We start from the raw sequence: 10,846 nt of genomic DNA on the forward strand, positions 1-10,846 counted from the left end.
CCTTTAAAAAAATTTTTAAAAAAAGCGGTTTCGCTTTCCAAAAAGTTCAATCAAACAAGCTATAAATAGATTTTCATCATAAAATATAGGATTTGAGACAATTCTTTTGAGTTCTACTGAATTTTCTTTAACTGGTCCTGTATGATATTAGAAATTGCGTCCATTAGTCGAATCATCATAAGGTCAATTAAACTTAATGATCCTGTAATTAACAAATAGTAATGAGTGGAATTGGTGTGGCCAATTAGCTGGTTTTGGCACTGATTTTGCCAATGAGCAATTTGAAGAAGAAGAAGAAGAAGAAGAAATAAGTATTGCTACAATTACAAGAAGTACACTCTTCATGCTTTACCGAATTGGCCTTGCAATTGTCAATGGTGATTGTGATTGTTCTTTTTATTATGAAAAGATAAGGTGAATTATTGGCACCTCCCATTATAGTTGACACAAATTGGCTCATAATTTTGATGGAGGGACACGTGGTAAGCTCTCAAATGACCCACCCTCAATTTTAAATAATCCATTGTTTTGGAAGTTAATTCATTCTAGTTATACTTTGTGTCTAGATATGCCTTTCTTATTTTTACTTTCGATCTAAATATCCCTTTTTTATTTTACTTTGGTACAAATTTATCCTTAAATTTAATGGCAGACACGTGACAAGTTAAAACCAAATAATTTTAATGGTGGGACCCGTTTGGCCATGAGAATTTTTATTTTATGTTTTTTTAAAAAAATTATTTCACTTTATTTGGAAATTAGTGTTTGGTAATAAAATTTAGTCTGACGATGTTGTGGGTGATTGTTCACTTTTATCCCTTCCTCAAAGGTCTCATGGGTCGTCAGAACTGGACACCCACCATCGTGGTCGTGTGGTCTATTCTTCTGGCCTCCATTTTCTCTTTGAGGGGTGCGAATTGATCCCTTCACTACAAGAGTTACTGGACCAGATGTTCAGGCGTGTGGTATCAATTGCTAGAAAAAAAAAAATCTCAAGTTTTGCATGCAAAGCAAATAACTAGCCTGAAGGTGACTGAAGTATTGATCAACCATGCAAAAATGAGTTCAAGATGCTCTCTAGCAACGTAATCTCTCATGTTTTTCATCCGAACTTGGGTGTGTGCTTGTTTTTTGTCCATGTGAAGTTTAGTTTATTTTGTGCAGAATTTAGCCATGTAAAAGTTCCTCATCGATGCGAAGATCAAACAAGAGACACCAAGATCAAAATTTGCTCCCTGTTTTAGGTTTTATTCCCAGATAGAAACTCTGCTTGATGTATACGAATTTCATATTGCCCCATTAGTGGATGCAATGTTGTAACTTATAGTGCCCTTAATGATCTAGTGTATTTTATTTATTCATTCAAAATTTTGTGTTGCAGTGTAAGGACTTCAAAGATTATTATATGGTAAAAATAGTTTGTTGTCCTTACCAGTTTCCTTTTCTGAATTCTCTTTCAGCGTTGAGTATCTTGTTTTAAACATGACAGTAATTTCTTTCTTCAATTTGAAAATTACTTTATACCGATCAGAATCTTGTTTTAGCCACATTTGTCTTCTGTTTTATTTTCAAAATGAAGTCAATTTTCTTATAAGAACTTGTGCCCTTCTTTTCTCTCTTTTCAGACCTTATAAAACTCCTAAATGACAGTTTCTCCTTAAAATGACATAAGTTAATGTGGTAACACGAGATTGTTAAAGGAATAATAAGATGTGATACTGGAAGTTGAGTGTAGTAAAAAGATAAATTCAGACCCATCACTGTTTAAGTTAGTAATATGAACTTGAGGGCATTTTGGGATTCAATATGTTATGCAACATCAAGGTTGTTCATAAAGAGGATGAATTAGGTACAACTGAGTATATTAATGGTGTAGAAATTGATTACACTACTTGGATTTTAATGCTATGACCATTTTTCAGCGTATGAGTCGTGAACAGGAGCTAAAGACTTTCAATATTCCACTTTTCACTTCAATCATAGCTGTGCTAAGCCCCAACATTTAATTAAGCAACATTATTTACCTGCTAGCTGCTTCTTACATTATCCCTATTCAACATTGAAGTGCTCTTTGATCTTCTCTTGATCTGGGAATTTAACATTTTTACGTAAAAACAGCTTTCTTGTTCTTCAATTGGTGAGATTGATGGCTTATGCTTCAGTTGTTTCTTTGCTCAAACTCTAGAGCAACTCAGGACCAGAATCCCAAATTTGTTTTCTGACCCAACAACATTTTAAGGTAACTCTGTCCACTTATACAGATAAGAAGAAATCACCTAATGGTTCTTTTCCCCCACTTCATTCACTAGCAGGCCATACTTTTAGGTGCCAAACAAAAAAATGTACAGTAAAGTCACTTATTTTATTTTTATATATAAATTTTCTCCTACAAGATAATTTCACAGGGAAATTATTTTATGGCACCAAAAATTTGACTTGGACAGGCCCCACGAAGTAAAAGAAATTGGGTCATTTGCACTTTTGCCACTATTTTGTGTTGGTCTTTAATTTTGCCCCTCATAACAAATAACTTTTCCGCATGATATTTCATATCATAATTTCCCACATGTTATGCCTGAGCACTTAAAGAATTTATGTCCCGTTAGGTATAAGATTAATTTTGAAGGACAAAAATTAAAGAGAAAAGGTGTAAATATAACCCCTCAACTTTGTGATTTAGAGCAGATCTACCCTCGTTAAGAAAATGATGCATATATACCCCTGCCGTTACACAAATGGTGCAATATACCCCTGCGGTTATACAAATGGTGCAAATATACCCATTTCATTGCCATAATATTTTTTAAAAATCATTTAGCTTATTTTTTAATTAAGAAATTGTCACGTGACTTTAAAAAAATAAGTCTGCCTATTTTTTTATTAGACTTATTTTTTAAAGCTACGAGGCAATTTTTTTCGCTAGTGGGTTGTCTCGTTCGTTTAAAAAAAAATATCTGTTTGGATTTAAAAAAAAATAAGTCTACCCATTTTTTTAAACGAACTAGATTCGACCACTAGACTTTTCGTGAAGCCTTGCCTTGCGAAACTATTATTAAATCTTTTTAAAAATCTATTTTTTGCCATTTTTTTAAACAAAGGACAAATATTAAAGACCAACAACTTTGAGGGACAAAAAATTAAAGACCAGCGCCTTTGGAGGACAATCCATGCAAAATGCATATCAAGGACCAAAAGTCAAGCCCAATATAATTAAGGATCATTTTCTCATTTCTTAAACATTTGCCCAATATCTACGCAACCCACCCGATAACTTTGAGCCCTTTTTGAATCCGAAAAAAAAAGGGGTATGGTGTTTATTTGATCAAATAAATTCTTATTTTTTTCAAGTTAAATTGAAATCAATTATCAATTCTTTGAATGAAACAGCACCTGGGTTAAAAATCAATACTTTTCTACAAGTACGTTCTCTCTCCTCTTTTATCTCTCTATTTATTTATTTTTCTAGCTAGTAGAAATACTCAACATTGCTTTAAATTATAATATAAATTTTCAGTTATCTGAATACTAAAATAATAACAAAGTGCATTTTCTCAAACCTTACGTAAGTAATCGTTGGTTTGTCTTTCAAAAGATAATTTTAAGAAAATAAAACTTAATTCATATGTATTTTGGATCCGAGAAGCAGTCCCACTAAATTACACGTCCATTCACAAAAATAATTGCAAAGACTAGAAATCCATGATAATCACATGGTTTCGCGATGTCAACGGTTTTGATCGATTCACGACTTGCCTCAAAACTATAAATCAATATCAATCCCCTTGCTTTGCATTTCATTATGTTGTACTTTCTTCTGCATCCAAAATAATTTACAATAATTGTTAACTTTCATGGTTCTCAAATCATAAGTTTAAATCGAGTAGGATATACTATCAACAAAAGATTTGAGCAAAATTTCAGTTAAACTGTATAGAAGTCCGTTTACTAAAAGTGCAAAAAAAATTACCACCTCAATACCTCCTTTTTAAGTTTTTGTATTACTATATGCTTTATGTCCTTATAATAGTGCATATTGTGAATTGTGTTTAATTGATGATTATAATGTTAGTGTAACACTTAAGATAAATCTCTTAAAATGGTCAATCTAAAATTAAAATATTTTGTGAAAGACCACATAAATGACCTTCCATGAAGGCAACATTTTTTGATTGATCGCCACGTTATTATCAAGTCGAGCAATAATTTAGACAAAAAAAAAATGAAAAAACTTAAATGGAGGCATAATTTAGTGTGAGATTTCAATCTTTGTGGAAGATCTTAATCACCTAAGTATTGATACCTGAATTTTCACCTTATTGTTGAAGATTAGATTCGCTTATAATGCCCTTCTCCATTTTTCCATATATATATATATTATAAAAATAAAGAAAACATTACAATCTTTGTCAACGCACAAAATCAAAAAAGATAAAGATGTAAATTAAACCATAGAATCAAAAAATAATTGCATGTAGTTTTTGTTTGCAAGAAAAAATATTAAGATTCTATAAGTAGAACAATTAATTAATGTAAAAAGCGTTTTTTTTTTTTTTCCTCAAGTTGAAATTATTTACAACAAAACACAAAAGATTCCTTCAAATCAATATTTTTATCTTTAAGATTCCTCCGAAATAATATTTTTCTTCAAATTGATATTTTCATCTTTACACATAATATCACTCTCCTATCGCTCTATTTAAAAGTTATATGACTTTAAACTTTAAACTCCTATTTCAGCAAAAGTTCATCATTTATCTTTAGCAAATAGTATCTAAAGTTAAAAATTAAATTCATTTACATCAAAGAAATGTCCTGTTGTGCAACTTCTTTTCAATTTTACAGTAAATTTTAGTGAAATCATCATTTCTTGTTAAAAAGTTAGGTTTGCTTCAATTTTCAGATCATTAAGTTTCAAGATATTTTATAACTATATATATATATGATTTTTAAACATATCCAATCATATTCCTGATTCCTGAACATATCCAATCAAAAAAGTTATGCATTGCAAAAGAAATTAAAACAAATTAATAGGAGTGAAAAAGTTTATCAATTTAAAGAGTGCATATAATTACCTTAGAAAAAATGCATCCAACATTGAGAGAGAAATCACGAAATTATACCAGGCTCCTCGATGCAGATGGCATAACATGAATCACCAAAATTTAACAAACACAAAAGTGTAAACTTTTCAACAAAATACCCAAATCTTTTAAAAGTCTCTATAACACATAAAAAATTAGTTCAATTAAGATAAAATATCCACTAACACATAAAACTCATAAAATAAATAATTTCATTCATGTACCAACTGAAAGATATCATGGTCACATAAGTACGATATATTTGAGATTTACACTCACTTTTCGCCTCAATATTGTTCGATTTTCATTGCCACTTTATTAAGTTAGATCCATGAATGAACAATAGAGATTGTTTACGCCTTAAATTCAATGAGACCGAAGTTTAAGGCTTTGGAATGTTGCAATAAAAAATTCATTCAGGTTTTCGTTGTTTATTTATCTCCTATCTTTACCACATTAACACACATTAATATGAATTAATTAAAGGGAAGGGAGAAGAGCTATTAGCCTTTTTTTTTTTGACAAATTAATGACATTAATAGGACTTTAATAGGGGAAGGGGAAATGTCATTCTCTCAATTATTAATAAGTGACTGTATTGACTACATAATATTTCTTCTACGTGGGTTGAATGAGTAATTGAACTTTATTGTGAAGTTGCTTAATTGGTTTTTGTATTTAAAATAAATTTACTTTATTTTTTATTAGTCTCATTAATTATCATCTTTGTTAATAAAGAGAGGAAAATAGCCAAAAAAAAAAGAGAGAAAAAAGATAAATAGGAATTGAAGTCTTACATCACCGTTTATCTCTCTATTTGTTTTATATATTATTTTTCTTGCCCCTTTGCTTGTTTAAATTCACCACAGTTTTTGTATTTGTTCTTTGATTGATGCTTTTATTTCATATGAAATTTATGGTTAATCCAATTATTTTTGTTTCGAGTCGGTGTTAAAACGGGTGGTTTTAAGTAGGCGGACTTAAGATTTTGAGTTTGTGGGTTCTCGTTATGAATTAAATTATTTGACAAATTTAATGTTCAAAAACGTATCTTAATAACTATCATTTTTTTTCAAATCAGTTTTTTCTTCTTTAAATGGTAAATTGAATAGTTAAGAAAATAGTGCATATATACCCCTGTCGTTACACAAATGGTGCAAATATACCCATTTTGCTGCCAATTTTAAAAAAAAATCATTTAGCTTATCTTTTAATTACGAAATTGTCACTTGACTTTAAAAAAATAAGTCTATCTATTTTTATATTGGACTTATTTTTTAAAGCCACGAGACAATTTTTTTTGCTAGTGGGTTGTCTCGTTTATTTTAAAAAAATATCTGCTTGGCTTTAAACAAAAATAAGTCTATCTATTTTTTAAACGAACTAGATCCGATCACTAGAAAAAAATTACATCATGGCTTTTAAAAAAATAAGTCTACTAAAAAAGTAGATAGACTTAAAAATCAAAGTCCAGCCCATTTGAAGGGCAAACCGTGCAATTATTAGGGATCTTTGCCCATTTGAAGGGTTAAAATCAAAGTCCAGCCCCTTTGAAGGGCAAACCGTGCAATTATTAGGGATCTTTGCCCATTTGAAGGGTTAAAATCAAAGTCCGTCTACAGGGTAATTTTGACCCATACCCGTAAAAGAAGGTTCTCTCTTAATTTGTTTGTTTCAGGGTAATTGCAGAATGAAACAAAGTACGTTCTCTCCTAATTTGTTTGTTTCAATTCTCCACACAATTTTCTTTGTTTAGCACTGTATTTGAATGGTACACGGTTTCTACTTTGATTTAAATGGAACCTTGCAATAAGTGCTGATGGAAAATATTAGGAACCTTCTCTGTAAGTTTTTGAGTTTCTTCGATTGTATAGAGAATATTTGCAGAGCTTCAAAAAAAAATCTTAGAAATTTTTCTTAGAAATAATAGTCTCCTTTTTTTGTTTGGTTCTGAAATAATAGTCTTCATGGAATAAGTCTAAATTTTATCGAAAATGACTAGGTGACCTTCTTGGAATTGAGTACTCCAAAGTTACAGTAGTAAATTTTCCTTTGCTTTCTGCTATATATAACTCAATATTATTGAATAGAGGAACTCAGCAAAAAATTCTTGATTTCTTCTCTACCAACTTAATTTTTATAATTTTAGTGCAGAAATGGGTTATCAAAAACTTGCATTGTTTCTGCTATATATAGCCTTTCTCTGTCAACTTGTTTCCTCTTCATCTTTACCTCATTTATGCCCCAATGATCAAGCCCTTGCCCTTCTTCAATTCAAGCACATGTTTACTATAAATGCTTCTGCTAATTTTCTTTGTGGTACTTCTTATCAGTCAAAAGTACTTTCATGGAACAAGAGCACAGATTGTTGTTCATGGGGTGGAGTTCACTGTGAGGAGACGACTGGACAAGTGATTGAGCTTAACCTCACTTGCAGCGGACTTCAAGGCAAGTTTGATTCTAACAGTAGCCTCTTTCAACTCTCCAATCTCAAAAGGCTTGATTTGTCTGGTAATAATTTTTTCGGGTCGCTCATTTCGCCTAAATTTGGTGAGTTTTCTAGTTTGACACATCTTGATTTGTCGGATTCAGGTTTTTCTGGTCTAATCCCTTCTAAAATCTCTCATCTTTCAAAATTATACGTTCTTCGTATATGGAATTTTGATCCATATGGGCTTAGATTAGGACCTCACAATTTTGAACTGCTCCTTAAGAACTTGACCCAATTAAGAGAGCTTGACCTTACCTTTGTGAACATCTCTTCCACCATTCCTCTAAATTTCTCTTCTTTTTTAACAACTCTAAGGCTTTGGGACACACAGTTATTTGGTATATTGCCCGAAAGAGTTTTCCACCTTTCCAGCTTGGAATCTCTTGATTTATCATCCAATCCCCTGCTCACTGTTGGGTTTCCCACAACCAAATGGAATAGCAGTGCATCTCTCATGGAGTTAGGTCTTAGTGGTGTGAATTTTACTGGTAGGATACCTGAATCATTTAGCTATCTAACTTCATTGCAAATGTTGTCCATGAGTTCTTCCAATCTCACAGGGCCCTTTCCTAAACCTATATGGAATCTCACCAACATACAATGGTTAGATCTTAGGGGAAACAACTTGAATGGCCAAATTGAGTGCTTATCTTGTAATCAAAGCTGGACACAACTCAAATATCTAGATTTTTCATCCAATTCCCTAACTGGTCTAATACCTTCTTGTATATTCTCCCTTCCTTCACTAACTAATTTAGACTTGAGCAATAACAGTTTCAGTGGCAAAATTCAGGATTTCAAGTCCAAAACATTGTATTTTGTTGTTCTAAAACACAATCAGCTGGAAGGTCCTATTCCAAAGTCACTCCTAAACCAGCAGAGCCTAGAATATCTTCTCCTTTCTCAAAATAATCTCAGCGGACAGATTGATTCAACTATCTGCAATCTGAAAACAGTGAAAGTGCTAGATTTGGGAAGTAATAATTTGGAGGGATCAATCCCACAATGTTTGGGTGAGATGAGAGACCTTCAGGTTTTAGATGTGAGCAACAATAGTCTAAGTGGGACAATTAATACAACTTTTAGAATTGGAAACCAACTCAACACCATTAAATTGGAGGGGAATAAGTTACAGGGAAAAGTCCCACCATCTTTGATCAATTGCAAATCTTTGGAAGTTCTTGATTTAGGTAACAATGAGTTGAATGACACATTTCCAAATTGGTTGGGAGCCCTACCTTATTTGCAGATTCTGAGGTTGAGATCAAATAAGTTGCATGGCACCATTCAAGCTTCAAGGAATGAAAAATTATTTGCTCAACTTCGAATCATAGATCTCTCTTCCAATAGATTTCGTGGGAATTTACCCGTGAACCTTTTTGAGAATTTTGAAGCTATGAAATTAATTGATGAGAAAACCGAAACCCCAAGATATGTAGCAGACGAAGGTTTTTACTACAAGTGTTCTTTGATGATTACAACAAAGGGATCGTATCGTGAATTTGTTCGAGTTTCGACCTCAAACATAGTTATCGATCTCTCAAGGAATAGATTTGGAGGTCATATTCCAAGCATTATTGGAGATCTCATTGGGCTTCGTACGTTGAACTTATCTCATAATGGCTTGGAAGGTGTTATACCAACATCACTGCAACATTTATCTGTAATTGAATCGCTGGATCTCTCATCTAACAAAATTGGAGGAGGGATACCACAAACACTTGCAACCCTCACGTTTCTTGCGGTCTTAAATCTCTCTCACAATCATCTTGTTGGATGCATCCCCAAAGGAAAACAATTTGATACATTTGAGAATAGTTCATACCAAGGGAATGATGGCTTACGTGGATTTCCGCTCTCAAAAGATTGTGGCGGTGATGATGGGGTACCACAAGCGACAACTTCAGTTGAGCTAGATCAAGGAGAAGAAGGAGATTCAGCAATAATCAGTTGGCAGGCATTTCTCATGGGTTATGGATGTGGTCTAATTGTTGTACTCTCTGTAATATACATAATGCTGGCAACCCAAAGTCCAGCATGGTTTTCGAGGATGGTTGAAGAATTGGAACACAAAATTATTGCTAGAATGAAAAAACACAAGAAAAGATATTAGTGTGTAACATCTAGATATTAACTTGATCTTTATCTTTCAGGAGATTATTTTTATATATATATATATATCAATGTATTTGCTATCTCCTTCATCCTTAAAGCTCTTAAAACTTTATTTCTTCATCTTTGAAAATTGCGGGATTCAAGTCTAATTGCTTAGTGGAACAAGAGAAAACTTCAAACGGGGAACTAATATTTTTGGGGAAACAGATAAACGTCACTCATTAATCAATTAGTGGTCGAGGAAATTTAGCTTACATATCTTAAACTTGAACCAGATGAATTATTTGGGGTTTACTTTGATGTGTAATAAGTTGACCTATTTAGAGTATTTTAGCTTTAGGAATTTATTATTGATTAACTACAATCATGATAAAAAAATATTGACTGAGTGAAGAAGAACAATATATTGAATATGCGTTCAAAATGTGTATAGAAATGACTATATTGAAATGAAAACTAAAATGTTGAGCTGATATGTTTAATATTTCCTTTTCCTTTCTTTCTGTTGGGGTACATTAATTGACCCAGGTAACGTGCAAGTCAAGTATATTTGTGTTCTTTTGTCGAGTAATTTATGTCATTTGTGTTTTTGCTTTCTCATACGCATACTTTATTAGGAATGATGGTGCTTTTCATTGTCTCTAAGCGTGATTTGGTGTTAGATTTAAGAAAAGTGATTTGGTGTTAGATTTAAGAAAAGAATGAAACGGAACTTCCTTATGAAAATTTTTTAACCAATGTAGCTGTTTGAGCTTAGCATTATTGAAGTAAGAGTATCAATATTCTGAATATAGAAGTTCTGAAATGAAACTAAGATGATGTTAGACATATAGAACGTTGTATTTTTGGACATTTTGTTATTAATGATTCAGGCAGTACCTCATCTTCCTTCCAATATCATAAGAGATTCATCTTCCCCTCTTGGAAGAGGTTTTAAAGTATCATTTTTGTTCTCGATAGACTTACTGTGTTATTGGGTGAACAATTGCCAGGCTTCTGCATTCTTCTCATTCTTGGTAATTGATCTAATTAGACAAATTCTTCAGATAGTAAGAGCTTGAAAATTACAAAGCATTATATACCCACTATTGTTAATCCCTTTAGGACAAACCTCCTTAATAAAATTGGATAGTCATACAAATTACTATTTGTTTTC

General features: G+C 32.1%; 1 protein-coding gene across 1 annotated transcript; it reads left to right on the plus strand.

Moving 5' to 3' along the window:
• The first annotated feature begins 7,158 nt into the window (after nt 1–7,158).
• Nucleotides 7,159–9,773, plus strand: LOC132032931 (receptor-like protein 9DC3). Its single transcript, XM_059422742.1, has one exon. The coding sequence runs from the start codon at nt 7,241–7,243 to the stop codon at nt 9,686–9,688; it is 2,448 nt and encodes an 815-aa protein (XP_059278725.1). The 5' UTR covers nt 7,159–7,240; the 3' UTR covers nt 9,689–9,773.
• Nucleotides 9,774–10,846: the final 1,073 nt, after the last annotated feature.

The sequence above is a fragment of the Lycium ferocissimum genome, chromosome 10, assembly GCF_029784015.1.
Source record: "Lycium ferocissimum isolate CSIRO_LF1 chromosome 10, AGI_CSIRO_Lferr_CH_V1, whole genome shotgun sequence".
In the NCBI taxonomy this organism is placed as follows: domain Eukaryota; kingdom Viridiplantae; phylum Streptophyta; class Magnoliopsida; order Solanales; family Solanaceae; genus Lycium; species Lycium ferocissimum.

Excerpts from the sequence above, each read along its gene's own strand:
- LOC132032931 (XM_059422742.1), top strand. The coding sequence starts at position 7,241 with ATGGGTTATCAAAAACTTGCATTGTTTCTGCTATATATAGCCTTTCTC.